At 41.5% G+C, this 25,435-nt stretch overlaps 2 protein-coding genes and 1 pseudogene across 4 annotated transcripts in view; all 3 read right to left on the reverse strand.

The window, feature by feature from the left end:
- Positions 1-25,435, reverse strand: part of LOC146577636 (protein NLRC3-like) — a 177,435-nt pseudogene that overhangs the window by 90,003 nt on the left and 61,997 nt on the right.
- Positions 3,936-25,435, reverse strand: part of LOC146577641 (protein NLRC3-like) — a 142,735-nt gene continuing 121,235 nt past the window's right edge. The window contains exons 3-7 of one of the 3 annotated variants that reach the window (XM_085268430.1): positions 15,512-15,588; positions 13,604-15,395; positions 10,755-10,931; positions 6,501-6,677; positions 3,936-4,131 (exon numbers count right to left, since the gene is read on the reverse strand). In XM_085268430.1, coding sequence (XP_085124556.1) covers positions 3,936-4,131; positions 6,501-6,677; positions 10,755-10,931; positions 13,604-15,195 — 2,142 coding nt within the window. In that variant the 5' untranslated portion in view covers positions 15,196-15,395; positions 15,512-15,588. Of the gene's footprint in view, positions 4,132-6,481; positions 6,678-8,833; positions 9,011-10,754; positions 10,932-13,603; positions 15,396-15,511; positions 15,589-25,435 lie in introns of those variants that run through there. The other 2 variants (XM_085268431.1, XM_085268432.1) reach the window with 2 other exon arrangements.
- LOC146577642 (uncharacterized) lies at positions 17,681-23,892 on the reverse strand. The gene is made up of 4 exons (XM_085268422.1): positions 23,733-23,892; positions 19,681-19,812; positions 19,504-19,596; positions 17,681-18,740 (listed from the first exon to the last, which is right to left on the reverse strand). Exons 2-4 carry the CDS (start codon positions 19,767-19,769, stop codon positions 18,590-18,592), a joined length of 333 nt encoding a protein of 110 aa, XP_085124548.1. The 5' UTR covers positions 19,770-19,812; positions 23,733-23,892; the 3' UTR covers positions 17,681-18,589.

Consider the following 25,435-nt stretch of genomic DNA (forward strand, 5'->3'; position numbering starts at 1 on the left):
ATCATCTATCGTCCACCTGGGCCTTACACAGAGTTTCTGTCTGATTTCTCAGACTTTATATCTAATTTAGTTCTGAGCTCAGATAAAATAATTATTGTGGGTGATTTTAACATCCATGTAGATGCTAAAAATGACAGCCTCAACATGGCATTTAATCTGTTATTAGACTCAATTGGTTTCTCTCAAAATGTAAAAGAACCCACCCACCACTTTAATCACACTCTAGATCTTGTTTTAACATATGGCATAGAAACTGAACATTTAACAGTGTTTCCTGAAAACCCTCTCCTGTCTGATCATTTCCTGATAACATTTAGTTTTACAATAATTGATTACACAGCGGTGGAGAGTAGACTTTATCACAGTAGATGTCTTTCTGAAAGCGCTGTAACTAAGTTTAAGAATATAATCCACCCACTGTTATCATCTTCAATGCCCTGTACCAACACAGAGCAGAGCAGCTATCTGAACGCTACCCCAACAGAGGTCGATCATCTTGTTAATAATTTCACCACCTCACTACGTACGACTCTGGATACTGTAGCTCCTGTGAAAACTAAGGTCTCTAATCAGAAGTACCTGACTCCATGGTATAATTCTCAAACACGTAGCCTAAAGCAGATGACTCGTAATCTGGAGAGGAAATGGTGTGTCACAAATTTAGAGGATCATCATTTAGCCTGGAGAAATAGTTTGCTGCTTTATAAGAAAGCCCTCCGCAAAGCCAGAACATCTTACTATTCATCACTGATTGAAGAAAATAAGAACAACCCCAGGTTTCTCTTCAGCACTGTAGCCAGGCTGACAAAAAGTCAGAGCTCTTTTGAGCCAACCATCCCTTTAACGTTAACTAGTAATGACTTCATGAACTTCTTCACAAATAAAATTTTTATCATTAGAGAAAAAATTACCAATAATCATCCCACAGATGTAATATTATCTACAGCTACTCTTAGTACCATTGATGTTAAGTTAGACTCTTTTTCTCCAATTGATCTTTCTGAGTTAACTTCAATAATTACTTCCTCCAAACCATCAACGTGTCTTTTAGACCCCATTCCTACAAAACTGCTCAAAGAAGTCCTGCCATTAATTAATTCTTCGATCTTAAATATGATCAACCTATCTCTAATGATCGGCTATGTACCACAGGCCTTCAAGCTGGCTGTAGTTAAACCTTTACTCAAAAAGCATCTCTAGACCCAGCAGTCTTAGCTAATTATAGGCCAATCTCCAACCTTCCTTTCATATCAAAAATCCTTGAAAGAGTAGTTGTCAAACAGCTAACAGATCATCTGCAGAGGAATGGTTTATTTGAAGAGTTTCAGTCAGGTTTCAGAGCTCATCACAGCACAGAAACAGCTTTAGTGAAGGTTACAAATGATCTTCTTATGGCCTCTGACAGTGGACTCATCTCTGTGCTTGTCCTGCTAGACCTCAGTGCAGCGTTCGATACTGTCGACCATAATATCCTATTAGAGCGATTAGAACATGCTGTAGGTATTACAGGTACTGTGCTGCAGTGGTTTGTATCATATCTATCTAATAGACTCCAGTTTGTGCATGTAAATGGAGAGTCCTCTTCACACACTGAGGTTAATTATGGAGCTCCACAGGGTTCAGTGCTAGGACCAATTCTGTTTACATTATACATGCTTCCCTTAGGCAGTATCATTAGAAGACATAGCATACATTTTCACTGCTATGCAGATGACACCCAGCTCTATCTGTCCATGAAGCCAGATGACACACACCAATTAGTTAAACTGCAGGAATGTCTTAAAGACATAAAGACCTGGATGGCCGCTACCTTTCTGCTTCTTAATTCAGATAAAACTGAGGTTATTGTACTCGGCCCTGAAAATCTTAGAAATATGGTATCTAAGCAGATTCTTACTCTGGATGGCATTACCTTGGCCTCCAGTAACACTGTGAGGAACCTTGGAGTCATTTTTGACCAGGACATGTCCTTCAACGCACATATTAAATAAATATGTAAGACTGGTTTCTTCCATTTGCGCAACATCTCTAAAGTTAGAAATATCCTGTCTCAGAGTGACGCTGAAAAACTAGTTCATGCATTTATTACTTCCAGGCTGGACGACTGTAATTCATTATTATCAGGAAGTCCAAAAAACTCACTGAAAAGCCTTCAGCTGATCCAAAATGCTGCAGCAAGAGTCCTGACAGGGACTAGAAAGAGAGAGCATATTTCTCCTGTTTTGGCTTCCCTTCATTGGCTTCCTGTTAAATCCAGAATTGAATTCAAAATCCTGCTCCTCACATACAAGGTCTTAAATAATCAGGCCCCATCTTATCTTAATGACCTTGTAGTACCATATCACCCTATTAGAGCACTTCGCTCTCACTCTGCAGGCCTACTTGTTGTTCCTAGAGTATTTAAAAGTAGAATGGGAGGCAGAGCCTTCAGTTTTCAGGTCCCTCTTCTGTGGAACCAGCTTCCAGTTTGGATTCAGGAGACAGACACTATCTCTACTTTTAAGATTAGACTTAAAACTTTCCTTTTTGCAAAAGCATATAGTTAGGGCTGGACCAGGTGACCCTGAATCCTCCCTTAGTTATGCTACAATAGACGTAGGCTGCCGGGGGATTCCCATGATGCATTGAGTTTTTCCTTTCCAGTCACCTTTCTCACTCACTATGTATTAACAGACCTCTCTGCATTGAATCATATCTGTTATTAACCTCTGTCTCTCTTCCACAGCATGTCTTTATCCTGTCTTCCTTCTCTCACCCCAACCGGTCGCAGCATATGGCCGCCCCTCCCTGAGCCTGGTTCTGCCAGAGGTTTCTTCCTGTTAAAAGGGAGTTTTTCCTTCCCACTGTCGCCAAAGTGCTGCTCATAGGGGGTCATATGATTGTTGGGTTTTTCCTCTGTATCTATGAAGCGCCTTGAGGCAACTTTTGTTGTGATTTGGCGCTATATAAATAAAATTGAATTGAATTGAATGAAATGCTGCTTAGGTTCATTGGTGCTTCTAAATTGGCTGTAGGTGTGGATGTGAGAGAGTGCTTCTCTGTCTCTCTCTGTTGGCCCTGTGATGGACTGCTCACCTGTGCAGGTGGACCACGCCTCTTGCCCTATGACAGCTAGGGCACAGGCTGCAGCCCTGTGAGCCTAAGCTGAATAAACAGTTAGCAAAAATGATCCATAGATGGCCTGAAATCCCCCAGTTAGCAGTTTGGTAGATAGCTATGACATGCTAATCCCATCCAGCAGCTGTATTCTACCTGTAAGCTGATCCCTGCTGAGCCAAAGCACTTTTTCATATACAAATTACAACCTTTAATAGAAACCTATTGGTCAGCATCTTATTAGCCTGCTGTTAGCTTCATTCCACAGAAAACTGAGAGAAACTAACAGAGTTGATAAAGAATAAAGAGAAATGTGCTGATTTAAAGCCTTTGAAGTGCTTCAGATGATCTCTGTCCACTTCTGTCCACTCATTCATTCATGTAAGCTTTCTAATGCAGCTTTGATCTTCACAGTCTGCTTCATGAAACTCATTCTAACCCTGAATGTCAGAGTGTTCCTCCTTCTCTTTCCCATCATTCATGCTGGCAGTGGAGGAGATTTGGATGTTGGACTGTGTTTTGGATGATGTGTGTATGTTTGTGTTGGACTGCTGTCTGTAAAGCAAACGCACATTTTGCTTTGGATTTCAGTGTCAGACAGACTTTAAGGTGGAATGAAGAGTTGGAGAGTTTCACAGTGAATTATCCAGTGGAGGATTTTTCTTCTTCTTTGAAGGTTTGAAATGTGAACATTGTTCTGCTGCAGTCAATGGACTAAACCAGAGAAGAAGAAAACAGACTTTACCATGAAGATCCTCAGTGTGGATCAGTATAATATCAGCCTGATGTCTGCAGTTTAGTGTCAGCACAACTTTCACATCATATTCATCTCAGCACAACTAAAACATGCTGACTGACCTCAGAGTTTCAAGTCCACATCCTGGACTCTCCAGGAAACCACACAGATGCTTCACTCCTGAATCCTGCAGCTTGTTGTTCAGGCTCAGGTCCAGCTGTCTCAGATGGGAGGGGTTGGACTTCAGTGCTGCTGCCAGATAATCACAGCTGATCTCTGACAAACCACAGCTTTCCAATCTGTATAAAGAATGAAAGATGTAAGTTTATTAGACAAAGTGTGAGCTTGAAATCATTCAGTGTTTCATCATCTGTTCAGAGCTGAAGAAGGTTCAGAATGTAGAAGTTTAGAAAATGGAAACTCCAAACAGCTGAAGCCAACAGGAAGCAGCTTCAAACAGGAAACTGTGCAGAGTTTCAGACTATATGTCCTGATGCAGCCAGTTGGATTTTGGAGATTTGAATCTCTGTTCTGTGACTAAGTCCTTGAATCATTTCTTCCAGTTGGTCCAACAAGACAGACTAAGTGTTGGACATGTGTTGTGGCTCCATTAGGGGAGCTTCTAAATGTGATGTGATGGCCCCTCTGGGTCTGTCAGGTCACAGCACTGAAGAGAGCTCAAACTGGGCACACAGTTGTTCCAGTCTGGACCAAAGACTCTATACTGGGACTGAGGGACTGCTTTGACTGCACCCACTGGGACTTTTTAAAGGCTCATGTTCTCACTTAGATCATCGATTTCTACTTACATTTCTTTCTGGGAAAAATGGGATAACTTTGAAAACAGGAAGTATTTTCCCCAATAAGCAGCCCTGGATTAGTAAATCACTCCAACATGTTCTCAGGCAGAAGAAGCTGTCTTGTTATGAGGGAGAGAAGAAAAAGATTGAGGCACAGAAACTTGTTGAAAGAGAGATAAAGCAGCTAAAATCAGGTGTAAAAGTAAAGCAGAGGATGAGCTGAATAAAGGACACTCAAGGCTGGCTTGGAAAGGAATGAAGTCCATGGTGGGGATGCAGAACAAGGAGCAAAGATGAATGTGATGCTGAATCAGCAGAAGACTTGGACTCATTGGATTCCAGCTTTGATATCATTGATTTCAATGAAGAGCTTTGTGATTGTAGCAAAGGGCTGGTAGCTCTGAGAGTCCCACTGATGAGGTGTTTGTGTGGAAACCTCTTAGTGGGACCAAAGAGAGAAAAAGCCCTGGTCCTGATGCTGTGGGAGGGAAATGATTGAAGTGTGCTGTGAGGAACTGACTGGGAGATTTTCACACATTTTCCAGTCCTCCTTGGAACAACAGGAAGTTCCCAGCATATGGAAACAAAGGTTAAGTGTCCTATGGCACTCAGTGATGATGGTGCTGTGGCCCCACCACCTCCACCTCTTTGTAAAGGAACTAACTGTAATCTGAAGCTTCAAATGGAACTAAGACTTCCTCCACTAGGTGGCAGTGTCTGATGAGAAAGTGTTAGTGGAGCTGGCCTGGAGTCAGAAACAGGAAGATGCAGGATTTGGGCTGAAATGGGGAAAAGTGGTTGGCACTAGTGCCTTAAAGCAAGAAGGTTGTAGGTTGAAGCTTGTTGGCCTTTCTGTGGAGGTTGGATGTTCTCCCACAGTCCAATGAAATGCTGCTTAGGTTCATTGGTGCTTCTAAATTGGCTGTAGGTGTGGATGTGAGAGAGTGCTTCTCTGTCTCTCTCTGTTGGCCCTGTGATGGACTGCTCACCTGTGCAGGTGGACCACGCCTCTTGCCCTATGACAGCTAGGGCACAGGCTGCAGCCCTGTGAGCCTAAGCTGAATAAACAGTTAGCAAAAATGATCCATAGATGGCCTGAAATCCCCCAGTTAGCAGTTTGGTAGATAGCTATGACATGCTAATCCCATCCAGCAGCTGTATTCTACCTGTAAGCTGATCCCTGCTGAGCCAAAGCACTTTTTCATATACAAATTACAACCTTTAATAGAAACCTATTGGTCAGCATCTTATTAGCCTGCTGTTAGCTTCATTCCACAGAAAACTGAGAGAAACTAACAGAGTTGATAAAGAATAAAGAGAAATGTGCTGATTTAAAGCCTTTGAAGTGCTTCAGATGATCTCTGTCCACTTCTGTCCACTCATTCATTCATGTAAGCTTTCTAATGCAGCTTTGATCTTCACAGTCTGCTTCATGAAACTCATTCTAACCCTGAATGTCAGAGTGTTCCTCCTTCTCTTTCCCATCATTCATGCTGGCAGTGGAGGAGATTTGGATGTTGGACTGTGTTTTGGATGATGTGTGTATGTTTGTGTTGGACTGCTGTCTGTAAAGCAAACGCACATTTTACTTTGGATTTCAATGTCAGACAGACTTTAAGGTGGAATGAAGAGTTTGAGAGTTTCACAGTGAATTATCCAGTGGAGGATTTTTCTTCTTCTTTGAAGGTTTGAAATGTGAACATTGTTCTGCTGCAGTCAATGGACTAAACCAGAGAAGAAGAAAACAGACTTTACCATGAAGATCCTCAGTGTGGATCAGTATAATATCAGCCTGATGTCTGCAGTTTAGTGTCAGCACAACTTTCACATCATATTCATCTCAGCACAACTAAAACATGCTGACTGACCTCAGAGTTTCAAGTCCACATCCTGGACTCTCCAGGAAACCACACAGATGCTTCACTCCTGAATCCTGCAGCTTGTTGTTGTAGGTCAGCTCCAGCTGTCTCAGATGGGAGGGGTTGGACTTCAGTGCTGCTGCCAGATAATCACAGCTGATCTCTGACAAACCACAGTAACTCAATCTGTATAAAGAATGAAAGATGTAAGTTTATTAGACAAAGTGTGAGCTTGAAATCATTCAGTGTTTCATCATCTGTTCAGAGCTGAAGAAGGTTCAGAATGTAGAAGTTTAGAAAATGGAAACTCCAAACAGCTGAAGCCAACAGGAAGCAGCTTCAAACAAACACAACAAGAGAAAAAACTCTGAATGTTTCACATTAAAGTCGTACATTTCTCATAAAAACAGGACAAAGACTTGAAAAAGTCGTGTTTTTCCTTCCAGGAACCACAAGGCTTCACTTTTAAAGGTGAAGTGTGAAAGAAATGGACATATTTGAAGTCCAACACCTTTTTCCAGTCACATTATTAAAGCAGACAAACTACAAGCTCATTTTCATTCCAACAAGTCATCTTCTGACGTGGAATAACAACACTGGTCTCTATGTGCAGCTGGCTGTGAGACCAGTGCTCAGGGAGCGTCTACAAAGTGCAACACTGAAAGAACATCACACACTCATTTGCTTCCAGCACTTTCACACAAACATCTACTGTCATTATTGTCACCAAACTCTGTGGATCCTTTATTGCAAATTCAAATGGGATCAAATGGTCAGACAAAAGAGGGTTATGAGGAAATATGATGAAATGTTGTGTATTAGCAGCAAGTTATTGAATCATTTTCCTCAGAAACCAAACAAAATGATTGACAAACATGTTTTTACAAACTCAGTGTTGGACTTGGATCAGCAGGATAAGCTGATGTTTAAAGGCATTTGAGTCTCGCTGTATGAGAGTCCAGTTATTACTCAATATTTATGGATGATGTTCTTTCAGTGTTGCACTTTGTAGACACTCCCTGAGCCTCACAGCCAGCTGCACATGGACCAGCTGACATTACCCAGCATTAGAGGCGGGTGTAAAAAAATGGATTTTCCTATTTAAATGGTTTTAATTTGAATAAAGCGATGTTGATTCATTCAATCCTGAATCGATTTTTAATATAAATGTATTTTGCCAGAATCTCTGGTTAAAGCTCCCAAAAGTATTTCAACAACAAGCAAACAGATAAAACAGTAAATGAGAGCAGCTAAACACACAAAGATGGAAACACAGAGCGTGGATCGTTCACTCGACGGCACGTACACGGACACGCCGTCGGGGCTGAAAGTGGACAGCTCACAGATCCTGAAGCTGCAGGTTTCATCTGTCTCCAACCAAAACTGACTGAACCAGCAGCAGAAGAAGATCCAAACTACGCTTTACGTTTGATGAACATCGTCATGAATTCTCTCTGACTTTGACGTTTACTTCCTGCACAGCTCTCTCTCTCTCAGTGTACTTCAAGAACAGTTTACCTTCAAAAATCTGTTTCCTGCATTATTCACTGCTTATTACGCACCAGTCTGCTGTTGTGTTCACTGCTGTCGGCCTCCGAAAACAAAGCCTCATTTCTGCTGTTCAATACTGAAGAAATGTAAACCTTTTAAAATGATGACAGATTACAAACTCTCAGCTGTGTCTGTAATCAAACCTCTGTAACTTTGCTTCACTTCAGCAGCATCAGCTCATGTTCACATGTTGATTCATGGTTTGCTTCAGTTTTTGATGGACTGCAGAATATTTTGAAGGTTATCTGCTATAAAAAGCCAGAACAGGAAAATCTGCTTCATGTGTTTCTGTTTGATCCTCAGTGACTTTGACACAAAGGCCTCTGCTGTGATGATCACACCTCTGATCAAGTCTCACAGTGTCAGCTTTGTTTTTATACATATGGATATGTGCTGATAAATGATCAGAGTTATAATATTTCCCACTGTCTGCTGTGTGCCGTGACCTTTGACCTGCTAAAGACAGTCAGCTGTGGATTATTCATTGTTGTGTCTGATACTTAGAACTGTGAGGAAGAACACTACACAGTTAATCAGGGTCCCCTCTCTCTGAATCAGGAAAGGTGGGCAGGCCGCGTGTGGGCCGCGGGCCATACGTTGAGTCTCACTGTTTGAAATGTGAACATTGTTCTGCTGCAGTCAATGGACTAAACCAGAGAAGAAGAAAACAGACTTTACCATGAAGATCCTCAGTGTGGATCAGTATAATATCAGCCTGATGTCTGCAGTTTAGTGTCAGCACAACTTTCACATCATATTCATCTCAGCACAACTAAAACATGCTGACTGACCTCAGAGTTTCAAGTCCACATCCTGGACTCTCCAGGAAACCACACAGATGCTTCACTCCTGAATCCTGCAGCTTGTTGTTGCAGCTCAGGTCCAGCTGTCTCAGATGGGAGGGGTTGGACTTCAGTGCTGCTGCCAGATAATCACAGCTGATCTCTGACAAACCACAGTCCCTCAATCTGTATAAAGAATGAAAGATGTAAGTTTATTAGACAAAGTGTGAGCTTGAAATCATTCAGTGTTTCATCATCTGTTCAGAGCTGAAGAAGGTTCAGAATGTAGAAGTTTAGAAAATGGAAACTCCAAACAGCTGAAGCCAACAGGAAGCAGCTTCAAACAAACACAACAAGAGAAAAAACTCTGAATGTTTCACATTAAAGTCGTACATTTCTCATAAAAACAGGACAAAGACTTGAAAAAGTCGTGTTTTTCCTTCCAGGAACCACAAGGCTTCACTTTTAAAGGTGAAGTGTGAAAGAAATGGACATATTTGAAGTCCAACACCTTTTTCCAGTCACATTATTAAAGCAGACAAACTACAAGCTCATTTTCATTCCAACAAGTCATCTTCTGACCTGGACTAACAACACTGGTCTCTATGTGCAGCTGGCTGTGAGACCAGTGCTCAGGGACCGTCTACAAAGTGCAACACTGAAAGAACATCACACACTCATTTGCTTCCATCATCCAACCTGAAGAGGAAACAGAGACGCCTCCCCTTCAAAGTAAAAGCTGCTCCTTTTGGACACAGTATCAAAGAAAGTCTACAGTATAACATAGAAAAGACAGAACAAAGTTTTGGTTGTTTTTAAATTGTGCAGAAATGAAACTACACTAAGCTCAATTATGTGACAGACATTTCATCCCATGTCAGTTTGGCCTCATCCTGGGCCGGATTATCCAGCACACACTCTGACCACAGGCCCAGGGGCCACGCACAGCTGGGCTCCATCCAAGAGACAGCAAACAAACCAACACAATAATAAAAAGCACCATGTGATCTTCTTACATCTTCAAGACAAACATAGGAAAAACATGAGCATATTTGTTTCCTGATAAAATGATGTGACAGGTAGAACAGAGTAAAGTGGTGGTGTTACAGCCTTTCTCCCCTCTGCTGCCGAGACTGTTAGTCTCTCCCAAACTCAGCTACAGGACTTCCAAATGAATGAAAGCAGCAGAAGTGGCTTTACAAATGAAAGAGGAAGAGGAGAAGAAGAGGAGAGGGAGGCCACCCTGACCATCACTCCAGCTGAAAACATCACACTTCCATTAAAGTTGGTGAGGAAATGTTGAGCAGGATGAGCTGCTGGCTAATCTGGAGGCTGTAGCAGCAGCTCACAGTCACAGTGGATTTCCACTCATGAAAAAGCTCTGGCTGCTTCATTTCTCATCTCATATCAGAGACTTTAAAGCTTCACTGAAGCTGTACTGTGATGCTTCCATATTCCAGTGAGGCCTCCATAATGATTTCAGCTGTTCTGTACACACACTGTGTGCCCTGTATGGCTCAAAGTCTCTGCAGCCTGTTTTTATCTGCTATCATCAGATCTTCATCATCCTCATTCACATCCCTCACACACTCTACAGCCTCATCAGCACCGACTTCATCTTCACTGACTGATGGAGCACAACATGAACCTGTGGAGGCTGAAACACTGTCCTGTCAAACATCTCCCCGTCACCACTCCACTTCTGTCAGCCTTTAAATGAACCCTGCTCAAGTCTGTCACTTCTGTTTGGAGCCAAAAGGAAAAACTGTTGTTCAGTCGTTTGGAAAGACAACATTTCTGAAAGCACTCAAACTTCTTCACATTTGTCTTCAGACACATCCTGAACATTTAGGAACTAAAGAAAGTTTCAAACATCCATCAAAGACCTGAAATATAGAAAAACAACTACAGCCGCAGTCAGTGAACTCACCTCAGAGTCTCCAGTCGACAGTTTGGACTCTCCAGTCCAGCACACAGAAGCTTCACACCTGAATCCTGCAGCTTGAGGTTGTTACTCATGTCCAGCTCTGTCAGATGGGAGGGGTTGGACTTCAGAGCTGAGGCCACAACCTCACAGTGAGACTCTGAGAGTCCACAGTGAGTCAGTCTGTGATGATAGAAAATATAAAATGTGTTATTATAAAAGCAGAAAATCTGCATTATAAACACAGACTGAATGTATATGAAGACAAAACAGAGTGAGGTCATAATCTGATGAATCTGCTCTTCACATCTGTGCTTCAGCTCCTCTTACTGTGTTTGACATGACACAACGATTGAGTCTCTCTCAGACCTGCAGACTTTTAATGACAATCTTTGTTTGGCTTTAATCTGCAGATGAAGGAGGAAGCTGGTGTCACATTTAGGCTTCCATAATGTCCACAGTCTGTCACTGAGATCTGATCCAGAGTCAGAGTGAAGACACACATTTGGACTGTTTCCTGTTTTGACTCCAGAACATTTTGAATGAGTTCAGCTCAGTGAAGAGTTCCAGCTGGAAAGATGATCTCTGTTTGCTACCTGCTGTCAGGTACGACTGTTCACGTCCACACGCAGGAAAAACCTGCTGACTGTTACCAAACGGAGCAGAAAGCTCATCACTGGACAATAATGATGAATGAACTCAGAGCTGCTGATATCAGATCTGATTTCAGGGGAACTAAACACAGAAATGATTGGCTCATTTTAGCTTTCTGAGCCATTATCTGCTGGTGTGTCGCTAGTTGGCAGAAAATGATTTGTATTCCTGTTCAGGGCTTCAGTGTTTATGAGTCCAGATCCAGGTGACAGCAAGTCAAAATGATGTTACCTGTCTGTGTCCAGCAGCAGCCTGTATTCACTTTGAATATTGTTATAACCTGACATGGATCAGTTTGTCTTTGATTGGTTTGTAAATGTCACTGTTTCCATTGGACCTGAGTGACGTACAAAGACAGAGAGGGAGAGAAAGGAGAGAGAGGATGGAGACAGCAAAGAGAGAGCAAACACAAACAGGTGAGAGTGGACAGGTGACCAAGGTCAGCAACCAATCAGAGAGCTTCTGTTTGACCCACAGTCACTGATGATGACTGCACATAACCAAGCAGTGTGTTACTCTGATATCAAATATGGATCCTGCTCTTATAATAATGATCATCAGATGATATTATTGTGTTATTTTGTAGCTGAATACGATGTTTGTGTGATTATCAGTGAAAGAAGCAGTGAGGAGGATGGAGAGAGAGAGAGGACAGAGGGTGAAGTTAGAAACACTAAAAGGATTTTTCATGGATTTCATGGATGATTTGAGTGATTTCCAGCAGGACACTTAAACATGTCAGTGGACGTCCTAAAGAACATATTCACTGATATGAAACGTGTCATTGAACAGGATTAATATCAGTGGAAACATGGTGGAAACAGCTGTGACTGCATGGATGTGACACACTTCAAATCTGTTCTCCACTCTTGGATTTGGGATCCATGGAGCTGCTGCTGAGTCTGTACAATAAAGGAATGGTGTGGAAGGTTGCAGCGTACGGACACAAACACTTTGTGGTTGAGATTAGGAATCTGGAGAACTGGTGCCAGAGGAACAACCTCCTTCTAAATGTCAGTAAGACAAAGGAGCTGATAGTGGACTTCAGCACTAAGCAGGAGAGGAACTACCAGACCCCCGTCATCAACGAGTGCCCAGTGGAGAGAGTGGACAGCTTCAAATACCTCGGAGTTCACATCACGCTGGACCTGTCATGGTCCTGTCACATCAACACCGTGGTGAAAAAGGCCCGACAGCGTCTCTACCACCTCAGATGCTTGAGAGACTTCCAACTGCCCTCCAAGGTGCTCAGGAACTTTTACTCCTGCACCATAGAGAGCATCCTGGCGGGAAACATCTTAACCTGGTTCGGGAACAGCACCATGCAGGACAGACGAGCTCTACAGAGGGTTGTGCGGTCAGCTGAGCGCACCATCCGCTCCGAGCTCCCTGACCTGCACTCAATCTACAGCAGGCGGTGCTGGACCAAGGCCAGGAAGATCGTGAAGGACCTCAGCCATCCCAACAACAGACTGTTCTCTCTGCTGAGGTCAGGAAAGCGATTCCGCTCCCTGAAGACCAACACAGAGAGACTGAGGAGGAGCTTCTTCCCGCAGGCGATACGGTCTCTCAATCACACCACCACACAGTACTGACCCACACATATGGTTCTTACACACACACTGGACTTTCTGGACTTTGTTTTCACTTCATCACTTAAATCACTTTTAGCATATTTGCACTGCACAAGACATAATGTGGATTGCACAACACTGGTCACTATATTCTTCATTTCCAGTTAATACTTGTACAGCTGCTGTTATTGTGTATATATTTATTTATTTATATTTCTTCATACATTCTTATATAGTTCTATATTGTGTATTTTGTTGTACAGTTATTTTATTTTCAACTTTAATTTATATATTTTATCTTATTCTCCCAGTTAAATTCACCCTTCATTCTAATTTGTGTTGTACAGTTATTTCATTTTTAACCTTAATTTATATCTTATTCCCTCCTAGTTAAATTTACCCTTTTTAATTTTTCATATTTATTTCCTATTTATTTCCTTTTTTTTTTTTCTTTAGGTCACAAGCAGTTGTCCAAGCATTTCACTGCATATCGTACTGTGTATGACTGTGTACGTGACAAATAAAATTTAAATTTGAATTTGATTTGGTTACAATCTGATTTTATTTTCAACATTAAACTACTAACCTACACTGATCAATGATGTTAATGATCACATCTGGACTCACCCAGCCTTTCTGCAGTTCCTCACAGCTGGAATCAGTCTCTGTCGTCCCCACACTGATGTGTTGTACTTCTGCAGGTCCAACTCATCCAGAACCTCCTCTGACATCTGCAGCATGAAGGCCAGAGCTGAGCACTGGATCTCAGAGAGTTCCTTCTCTGATCTGTTCTCTGACTTCAGGAACTCTTGGATCTCCTGATGTACTGAGAGGTCATTCATCTCCATCAGACAGTGGAAGATGTTGATGCTTCTGTCAGGAGAGATTCCATAACTGTTCATCTCCTTCAGGTTGTTGATGACTCTCTGGATGGTTCCTGGACTGATCTCTGTCTGACCCAGCAGACCTACTAAGAGTCTCTGGTTGGACTCCAGACAGAGGCCATGAAGGAAGCGAACAAACAGGTCCAGGTGGCCATTTTTACTCTGGAGGGATTTCTTCATGGCTCGTTTAAGGAAATCATCCAGAGAGGACTCGTTGTATTTTTGTCCCAAGAAGTTCTTCAGCACCTTTGTCTTCCTGTTGGTGTGACAGTGGAACATGTAGACTGCAGCCAGAAACTCCTGAATGCTCAGATGAACAAAGCAGTAGACTGGTTTCTGGAAGATCACACACTCTCTTTTGAAGATCTCTGTACAAACTCCTGAGTACACCGAGGCCTCTGTCACATCCAGACCACACTGCTCCAGGTCTTCTTGGTAGAACATGATGTTTCCTTTCTCCAGATGTTCAAACGCCAGCCTCCCCAGCTTCAGAAGAACTTCCCTGTCAGCCTCCGTCAGCTCCTGTGGACTCGTCTCATGTCCCTCATGGTACTTGTTCTTCTTCCTCTTTGTCTGAACCAGCAGGAAGTGTGAGTACATGTCAGTCAGGGTCTTGGGCAGCTCTCCTCTCTGCTCTGTAGTCAACATGTGCTCCAGAACTGTAGCAGTGATCCAGCAGAAGACTGGGATACTACACATGATGTGGAGGCTCCTGGATGTCTTCATGTGGGAGATGATTCTGCTGGACAGCTCTTCATCACTGAATCTCCTCCTGAAGTACTCCTCCTTCTGGGCGTCAGTGAAGCCTCGTACTTCTGTTAGCCTGTCAACACATGTAGGAGGGATCTGATTGGCTGCTGCAGGTCGGGAAGTTATCCAGGCGAGAGCCGAGGGAAGCAGATTCCCCTGGATGAGGTTTGTCAGCAGCTGGCTGACTGATGACTTCTGTGTGACATCAGACAGCAGCTTCCTGTTGGTGAAATCCAATGAAAGTCTGCTTTCATCCAGGCCGTCAAAGATGAACAAAAGCTGAGAGACAGCCAGCTTCTCTGCTGTGACCTTCTGTAATGTTGGATGGAAAACATGGAGCAGCTCCAGAAGACTGTACTGCTCATCTCTGATCAGGTTCAGCTCCCTGAATGAAAGCAGAACCACCACACTGACATGTTGGTTCTCCAAGCCCTCTGCCCAGTCCAGAGTGAACTTCTGCACTGAGAAGGTTTTTCCAACACCAGCCACGCCGTTGGTCAGAACCACTCTGATGGGTCTCTGTTGGTCAGGTAAGGCTTTAAAGATGTCCTGGCACCTGATTGGAGCGTCATGGAGGGCGTCCATCTTGGAAGCTGTCTCCAGCTGCCTCACCTCATGTTGGGTATGAACCTCTTCACTCTGTCCCTCTGTGATGTAGAGCTCAGTGTAGATGGTGTTGAGGAGGGTTCTACTTCCTGTTTCATCACTTCCTTCAGTCACACGTTCACATCTCCTCCTCAGACTGATCTTATGTTCATCTAAAACCTCCTGCAGACCAACATCTGCTGAAAGAAAGAAAAACAATGAGACTAAAGAGAAAGAAAACTCTTCAATGTCTGAACAACACAAGAAGTCCAGTTTTCAGAAATGAGTCCATCAGCAGACAGATGTTCAGTCTTACTTTGTACACAGCTGCTCTGACTGGCTGTCTGCAGTCCAGCTCTGCTTCTGGATCTTTCTCCACACTGTGCAGAAGCTCTGATGGTGACACAGAAAAGTCACAGTGGAGATACTTCTGTCCACCTTTGATTAGACTCATTATAAAAAGGAAAACAAAGTTTGAACACAGTCATGTTTCCAGTTCACTGACTTACATTTATTCCATGGACACTCACTCTAACCTGAAGCACAGCTACAACCCAACATTGTTGAGGCCTCATCTCCTCCTTTCCTGACTGTAGAGGTTAAATATGCAACAACCAACAAATAAAAGAATTTGGTTCATTTCAAAGAAATTCACACGGTGACCAAGTAAAGTAACCGTAGTAAAGGAGACAACATCCCGTTGATGGTGGGATTATTTGAAAGATTTGCTTTAGTCACGTCACCAAATGCAGTTGAACCACCCGTGGATCCATGTTTGACCATTCTACCACTCTGAGCTCTGCTTTTGAATCATTTTATTATTATCATCATTCATTTATTCATTCTTTGGAGGGGGGCTATTTCCTAATGCCGCCCTAATAAGCTGATGTTCAAGGGGAAATATAACAGAAACTCTTTCAGTGTTATTCATTAATAAATTAACAGATAAACTGTGAAGAAGAAAAAAACTGAGATTTAAAGGAGAGAGTGAGAAACTTGATCATCCATCCTCATAATACATGTTTATCAGTATCTGCTGTGACCATACTGCAGTAATAACTACAAGTCTACATTTCTGTGACTGTTGATCAATCACAGCAGGAATCTGAGCTCATCTCTGCACACAGAGCAGCTTCAGCTCTGGGATAAACTGCTCGCTTCACGTCCTTCTCAGCTCACAGACACTCATCCTGATATTTTCCTTTAACATTTGATGGTATAATTCATCTGAGTTTACACTTTATCTGCATAAATACAGAAAAACAGACCCAAACACCATAAACCATCAGTTTCACCATGTAGAATATATTGTTGTTTCCTTGCTTTTAATTCAGAGAAAAACTCTGATCTTGATTTTCTCTGTTCTCTTTGCCACAGCCCATCCCAGCAGCAGCTGAAGCAGCTGACTGTCACAACACTGAATAACACTTTAGGAGGAATTTCAGAGGTCAGTAAAGCTTCAGTTTCAACATCAGTTAATTAATCATAGTTCATCATAAATGTTAACCTGGCTGGCACACATGTTAATGTTAGCCATTTAAATATTAGCAGTTAGCTGAGGCCACAAGAAGAAGAGGCCCTAGAAGAACAATGGATGATAAGATTAGATTTTCAAGACTAGGCAGAGACGTGTTTTCCTTTACTGTCTCTTACAGAGGAGGGAGCAGATACCAGACGAGGTCACGGAGGTACGGGGAGGATTCGCAGCAGACAGCAAGACTGCCACGTCCATGCGAGAGAGCGATGGCTACGATAATCTCTGTTTTTGTCTCCCTATATAATGTTGTACAGCCCATGTGAGGGTTAACACAAACATCAGTCCTTCTACTTAAGTATGTTTGACACTTTGTTTACGCCTAAATTAACTTTACTGTTAACGAGTTTTCATGTTTCTGTAATCCACCAGTGTGCTCATGCTTTTTTAAGTGAAAACATATTTTTAATGATCAAATATAATTATGTTTGTTATTTGTGGATTTTAAATGTCCTTGACAGAGACAGATGATGATCATTATCCTGCACTGTGGTCTCAGGTTTGGTCGAGCTAGCACAAAGAATGGCTATGTTGAACTTCCTCCTGGGATCTACACTAAGAAGTGAGTCCAACATTAGCAGGGTCTCTTTCCTTTATCTGGATTCACTTTAGCATTCACAGTCACGTGAAGCTTGTTATTAACTCGATAAGTCAACCCAGGGTTTCAGCTGAGCGCTCACATGAAACACATGGTGTTGGCAGCATCTGATCAATCATATTCATGGAGACGTGTATCAGCAACAGAGCAGCTGAGTTTGCAGAAGGAAGTCAAACTAAACCACAGGAACAATATGAGGAGATTACACACATAATAAAATACTAGCAGTAACACAGCTGCTGCAGACAAATCAGTCGTGTGATCGTGTGTGAGAGGAGAAGGACTGTAAAGGAGTTTGGTGTTAAAAGCTCTGTATGAATGTGGGAGACTTTGAAGGGCTTTAAAAAGGCCAATATAAAATAAAAGGCAGCAAAATTGCTGAGTGTGAAAGTCACCAGACTTATCAGACCTCTGTGATTAAGACCTGTAAGAACACCTGTTTGTACTTGTTGGCATTATATCAAACACACACGTATATTAAGCCTTGTGGACAGTCATAGCCTGCTGCTAGCATGAATGCTAAATGTACTGCTGTGGATGATCAGCTGAAAAACTTGTGGTCAGTTTGACTGTTTGCTGTATTTAAAGTGTTTTTCTCAGTTCGTCTGTATTCAAAGTGCATTCGGGGCTTTAGCTGACAGCTCTTTGTGCTAACAAACTAAACTCTCTTAGTTTAAGCCAGCAGACTTTACCAAACACAAAGCCTGCTGCTGCCTCCATGGGTTAGCTTGTGTGACTGGTGCTTACACCAATGAAATCTAAATCACACTAATGTGTCCTCCGAGGTGTTTGGTGGGAGCACTGAGTGAAACATAAGAGCTCTGGTAAAATAACAAACAGGGCTGTGAGAGCAACTGAAGTGATAAAAATACTGTTTAAAGATAAAAAACACTTTGATGTTCTCTTGTCACCTCACAAAGTCCAAACCCTGTGAACTATTTGAGCTTTAATAATTGTGGATTCAGGTATCCTGAACCCATCTTTGGACATTTGTAATGAAATATTTTAAAACTCCATCAGAGACTCCTGATGTGGCTGTTTGGAGAAGGAAAAAAGGGACAAAGTGGAGCGTCGAGCTGAGGCTTCATTCACTGCAAACCTACAGTTATGTTTCCTTATTTCTGCTGTTTGCATGTTCACAGCTGAAATAAAGCTGCCTCTTTGACTTCATCCTGTTGTGTTTGGGGCCAATCCTGCCTGCCACACAGCGCTACAGGACAAAGTCTAATATTTTTATCTTTTTAATGAATCTTTGGTCATATTTATCCAGGAAAACACAAACATGTAAAGGAGTCATCACAGTTCTCTGACCTCGTTGGTCCAGGTTCACCACTGAACTCTGGAGGGTGAGGCATGGACCAGTCACTCCTCACAGACGGACAGCTGGATCCTGCAGACTGTGACCTCTGACCTCTGCAGACACAAACATGTTTTATTCAATGATCAATTCTCTGATAAAGTGATTGAAGCAGCTGTGATCACACAGACTGCAGATAATGCAGCTGTTTCCTGTCAGTAACAGTCCTCTTAGATTAGAGTTCAGCTTTTTACAGGAAAACAAATGTCCCTGAATGCAACAGTGAGACACAGTCTGCCTGTGTGGCTGTGATAGCTGCCGTTAGGAGCGCTCATGTGTTTGCAGTTAGACGAGGAGATGTTACCATCATGGACACGTTAACAAATCCTGCAGCATCACGTGGCACAAACACTTTGTGTTCCTGTCATCTGCAAGCAACAGGAAGTTCATTAATAAAGGCGGGATGGAGACGCGACTGTGATGGTTCTCCTTCATCCAGCTGTTACACACATCTGGGCTCACACGACGAGCCTTTGTCTAATACAGCAGCTGCTCTCTGAACACTTTTCTGAAGAGGAGCTGCACAAACCTTTGTTTGCTTTCTAGAGCAGCGTATCAAAGTCAAACTACCCACTGCTAGCAGCTGTTTCTATCATAGTTTAGGATCCAGATGTGTGAGGTCTAAATTTACACCTCTGATTAAAATACATAGTTAAAAACAGCCAATTGTGTCCAAATGTGTCTTAAACCAGATAAACTGACAGTTACAGCTGAGCCTGTGTATCCTTGGAGACACTGCTCTGCTACAGAGATGCATTTTAGAAACCAGGAAACATCAAAATCATTTAAATCAGAGAGTTCTTGTTACTAACAGCTCACCTCTCTGCAGCAGAGACTTTGAAATTAATGATGACATCTTTAGACCAGTCACTCTTACAGGACACAGAGCTGGGTGGAGGTCCAGGCGGGTTCCTGTGAATAATGATGGAGCAGTGATGTGAGTGCTGAGCTGTGACATGGAGAAGAGTCATGGACAGTTAGAGATGGTCATCTCACCTCTGAGCTTTGGTCTGGCTCTCATGTTCCCCACACAGAGTGCTTTTAGAGGGAGGGGCTCCCTCCTCTCTGTCCTCACACTGATCCATGCTGCTCAATTCACATCAGCTCACACACACTTTCTACCTTCACCTGCAGAGGAAACACAAATCATTCATGTGCACATCAACTGAGAGCTGCAGAGGTCGTGTCTGATGTGTTGGACTAACATCCATCTGAGACGCAGCTTTCATCAGTTCACTACAAAAAGTGTCACAGAGCCCAGTTCAGCCTCCAAATCCTCCATTACTGTAGTCCTACAAAGCAGCAGGTCAAACATGGCTGCAGAGAGCAGCTTTATGTCAGTAACCATGTCCAGGACCGAGCTGACTGCTTACAGAGTTCATACTCTAACTGCTAGCTGCTCTGCTAGCTAAGCTAACTCAGTAACAGTGACTCTGACAGCAGTTACTGTGGAACAGCGGCCGAGCTCAGGACACATTCAGTGTGTTTAGTCTGAGTCCTGGACTCTGATTCAATGGATTCAATCCAGCTCAGAGTTTCATGTGTTCATCAGAATAAAATACATGTACTAATATAACAGAAGTAATGCTCTGAATGCAGGACTGTAATGGAGGATAAATAAGGTTTTTACAGCCTGAAAGAAACATTCAGTTCATATATTTGTAGACAGTGAAGCAGTTTTTAATACTGCAGCTGTTTCCTTCACCTGTGTGTGTGTGAGCCACACCTTCATGTGCTGCTTTAGAAATATGTGGTCTGACTGCTCAGACTGAGTCTAGGAGGAAAGTTCACACGCTGGAGAAAGTTTTGTTCCTAACTTTGTCAGAGTTCGGCTCCAAAGACAAAGAAGACGGAGCTCACAGTCTGTAGATGGTCCTCAGTGTGTGTGTGAAGCACACAGGAGTGTGTTTATGTCAGGAAATCAGTGTGTGTGAAGAGTCTGAGGGAGTGTGTGAATGAGACTCAACACTGAAACCAACAGTCCAAGAAAAGCGTCTGGACTTCTTTAAGTTTAACTTAAAGAAGTCCAGACGCTTTTCTTTTTGTCTTCATAATGTCTCCATAATGCTGCAATGTTATCTGCCCCAGAAACACTGTGCAGAAGCTCTGATGGTGACACAGAAAAGTCACAGTGGAGATACTTCTGTCCACCTTTGATTAGACTCATTATAAAAAGGAAAACAAAGTTTGAACACAGTCATGTTTCCAGTTCACTGACTTACATTTATTCCATGGACACTCACTCTAACCTGAAGCACAGCTACAACCCAACATTGTTGAGGCCTCATCTCCTCCTTTCCTGACTGTAGAGGTTAAATATGCAACAACCAACAAATAAAAGAATTTGGTTCATTTCAAAGAAATTCACACGGTGACCAAGTAAAGTAACCGTAGTAAAGGAGACAACATCCCGTTGATGGTGGGATTATTTGAAAGATTTGCTTTAGTCACGTCACCAAATGCAGTTGAACCACCCGTGGATCCATGTTTGACCATTCTACCACTCTGAGCTCTGCTTTTTAATCATTTTATTATTATCATCATTCATTTATTCATTCTTTGGAGGGGGGCTATTTCCTAACCCCCTGGGTTTGATGGGTGAGGTTGACAGATAAAATAAATTTATGGTGAGACCTGAAGGAGTCAACTGTGCCAAAATGAATTAATTAAATACACCATTAAATAATTATTTAAATGTGGCAATAATTAATTAAAACGTGAAATAAATAAATAATTAATTAAATGTGTCAAAAATTATTTATTTAATTAATTATTTCAAATTAAAATTTATTATTGTCACATTTAATTTATTATTCAATGGTGCATTTAATTAATTCATTATGGCACTCCTGGTATTCCATACTGTGGTTGGGTCGACTTTACTATATAGATGTTTCACATGTTTCCATCTCAGCAGCCCCGTTGACAGATCACAGTATTATTACTTTTAAACTTAACCCTGAAAATAAAACGCAGTTTAAAAAAGATTACTGGAAATTTAATGCAGATCTATTAATTGATGACGGGTATGTTAAGATAGTTAAAGAGCTCCTCCATAACATTTACAACAACGTAACAATTGGCAATTACATACATAGATGGGAATTTTTTCATTTAAAGTTAGAGAATTTTCAATTACGTTTAGTAAAATGAAAAGTAGACAACAGAAGGAATTTGAAAGTAAATTACTTTACGATATAAATAACTATTGTAATAGACATTTTATGTCAGAGGCTGATAAGAAATCCCTGTTGTCTTTACTCAATTAGATGATCTATACAAGAAAAAGGCTCATGGAGCTTACATTAGAGCTCGTGCAAAATGGATAGAAGAAGCTGAAAAAGTGCTTCATATTTCTACAATTTGGAGAAACGGAGGCAAGAAAAGAAATCTATTAATACATTAATCGTAAATGGGGAGGAATGCACAAATCATAAGACTATAGCGGAAGAAAAACATAAATTTTACTCAAATTTATTCTCCTCAAAATATTTAATTGCTGATTCATTAACTTTTTGTGATCAGATTGAACCTTATACTCCAAAAATCGATTCTGCATTCAGAGAAATTTGTGATTCTGATATATCACTGGATGACTGAGATCAAGCCTTAAACAAACTGAAAATGACAAAGCTCCTGGTCAGGATGGCTTGACTGCAATCTTTTATAAATTCTTCTGGAAAGAAATAAAAGAATTTTTCTTCAAAACTATTACTGAAATCATTAGTAATGAAATGTTAGCAACGACAATGAAACAGGGTCTTATCTCCCTTATTCCCAAACCTGGTAAAGATAAAAGACTAATCGATAATCTACGACCAATAATATTAGATTGGTTGTAGATCTACTGGATTCTAATCACTTAATTGAAGATGATGGTGTGATTCTTTTTTTAGACTTTTATAAGGCATTTGATACGGTCGAACATCCTTTTATTTTAAAAGCTCTACCCTATTTTGGTTTTGGTAAACAAAACTTCATAGATTTAATTTCTTTATTATACTCTGACTCAATAGTTCTGTTTCTTTACCTTTTGGAACATCTAAACGCTTTAATGTTAGACGAGGAATCGTCAGTTTTTATAGAACATGAATGAAATTTCACTTTTCTCAAAGGCTTCTGGTTTGTACCTGAATATTAGAAAATGAGAATTATTAACTATTCGTGATTGTGACCTAGTAGCTCTCTTAACATAGCTGTTAAAACTGACATTAAATATTTGGGTATTATAATGTCAAAGAACACAAATAATAGAGAAAATCTACATTTTGAGCAAATTACCCAGAAATCAAAAAGATTACAGGCTACAAAGACACCTCTCCATCTTTGGACGTGTCTTGCTTACTAAAACAGAAGGTATCTCTGGATTGATTTATCCATCACAATGTTTATATGTTTCCAATAGTCTAATCAATAATATAAATCAAATTAATTTCAATTACATTTGGAGAAACAAGCAACATTATGTTAGGAAGAATGATATAGTGAAGTCATTTGAAGAAGGAGGTTTGAATGCGATTGATTTTGAAGCAATGATGGTTCCATCAAACTCAAATGGTTGCAATCTTTCATAAATAATTCAAACAGTATTTGGTTTTATTTTCCCAAAGTAATTTTGGAGAAGCTGGGTGGCATTGAATTTCTTATAAAGTGCGACTTTGAAATTTCCAAATTAAATTATCCAATTTTCACAAACAGGTTCTCCAGTACTGGAAAATGATACACAAGCATATTTTTTCTCCACATACAAATTCGATTTGGAACAACAGATGTATACGATAAAAGAAAATCCATCTTTTATAAGGATTGGATGGATCATGGCATTTGGACGGTTTTACACCTTTTAGACAATGACGGAAATGTGTTAACATATAACAAACTCATAGATAATTATGGCATATCATGTACTCAGAGTAAATTCATTAAAGTTGTGAAAGCCATTCCCCCTGCAATGATTCAGATGTCTTCCCCCGACTGAACAACAACCCGTCAACAACATGCTGAGCTGTGACTCTTCTTCCCTCTAAAGTCCTGGTGTTAACACTCACCCTGCATCAGCTTCACCTTTTTTTAATTGTTTTTACTTTTCAAACCGACGGATCATTTGAAGCCAACCATCCAAAAACTGCTTCAGCTGTGTTTGATGTTTATGCTACAGCCTGTTTACCAATATAATCAATATCAGATATCAGAGCAACAGAAACCTCGGTGATCAGGACGCTGGGACTGAGAACAGGAAGTGGCTCAAACGTCACAGTTTCATAACGTCACCCTGAACTCCACTCACGGAGTTTCTGTCGCCATTGTAGTTTTTAAAGTCCCGTGATAAAGGCGGGTCTTTCTGTGAATCCGCACGCTCATTGGCTAATAGCTCGAGATTGACACATCGTTATCCAATGAGCGTGCGGGAACTTCCGACATAAAGTTGTTTCCTTTGAAAAACCAAAGTCTGATTATTTTTGCCTCCACTGACGGAGCCTGTTGTTCCCGCCACAGAGACACAGTAATGTCAGAGCGGTGTTAACACTCACCCTGCCTCAGCACAGCTCTCACTCTCCTCCTGCTCTCTCACACTAAACGGAGGCTCAGCTAAACTCACTTCCTCTCTACTTACAGGAAACCAGCGCTCAGAGGAGCCGACCGGCCTCACATTTCACCCACAGACACGAACAGCATGGAATTATTTTATGTCATAAGAAGAAACATATTCATGTTAACACTCACCTGCCTCAGCTCCACCTTCCTCCTCCTGCTGCTCTGAACGGAGGCTCAATACTTTCACTTTCACTGCTGCTCCCTAAACACAGAGGATGCTGGGACTTGTAGTTGTTTCCTTCCGGTGCGGTCTTCCTCTTTGTTTGTTTGTGTTTGTGTTCAAGTTATTTCGATCATGTAAACATCAACAGAACACGTGAAGCCACACAGAGTTTGTATGTCGAGGTGGGTAGGAGGGTTTGAGGGTTTGGGGAGGGGTCAGAGGGAAGAGGTCTCTCAGTCTTGACAATCCACATTGATGGCATTGCATCTTTCAGCGTGTTTGTGGGTCGATTTGGATGCTCCAGGTGTGAGAGCAGCCACTCAGCCTCTACTGCAGATGTGTGTCACAAGTTCATCTAGTAGTAGGCTATGGCACTTGGCCACAGGTGGCAGCAGTGGACTGGCCTCCATGTGAGACTGCTCCAGCTGCTCTGTGATAGTCCAGCTGCAAACTGAAGATCATATGCAAGTTTTGGAAATTAAACTGTACAATATAAAGCGCCTTGAGGCGACTGTTGTTGTGATTTGGTGCTATATAAATAAAATTGAATTGAAATTCACAATATTCTTAACTTAGCTTTAAAACCAACCCAATCTCTCCTCCACACTCACAAACAAAGACAAACCAACTGACACATCTGAGTCCCTCACTTTCTTCAATCCACTCACTCTCACAAGCTCCACTTAGTCACACTGGCTCTGTTTATTACTAATTACTATTGTCTCCCCAGAAACACTTCAGTTTTCTTTTTTCCTATTTGTGTTTTCGTTTTTTGTATTTGTGTTTTCTTTTTTCCTATTTCAGTTGTGTTTTTTGTGCTTTTGCAGCGTTTTTTTTTTATTGCTGGTGTTTTCTTAAGTTGCAGTCCGTTTGGCCTCTCAGGGCCACCGTAGATAAGGGCCAAAAATAAATACATAACATCATTTCAATCAGTTTAAAGGTTTATTTGCAAGACACAAAAACAGAAAAAATTAAAAGTTACAAATGTATTGT

Source organism: Mchenga conophoros, linkage group LG3, assembly GCF_057382185.1.
Source record: "Mchenga conophoros isolate Kocher_MC1m ecotype Shallow Benthic linkage group LG3, M_conophoros_male_GT1.1, whole genome shotgun sequence".
Lineage (NCBI taxonomy): Eukaryota > Metazoa > Chordata > Actinopteri > Cichliformes > Cichlidae > Mchenga > Mchenga conophoros.

Coding starts and splice junctions, on each gene's coding strand:
- LOC146577642 (XM_085268422.1), bottom strand. CDS start 19,769: ATGGATCAGTGTGAGGACAGAGAGGAGGGAGCCCCTCCCTCTAAAAGC. Junction 19,597..19,680: donor AGCCAGACCAAAGCTCAGAG/GTGAGATGACCA, acceptor CATTATTCACAG/GAACCCGCCTGGACCTCCAC. Junction 18,741..19,503: donor AAAGTCTCTGCTGCAGAGAG/GTGAGCTGTTAG, acceptor TTGTGTCTGCAG/AGGTCAGAGGTCACAGTCTG.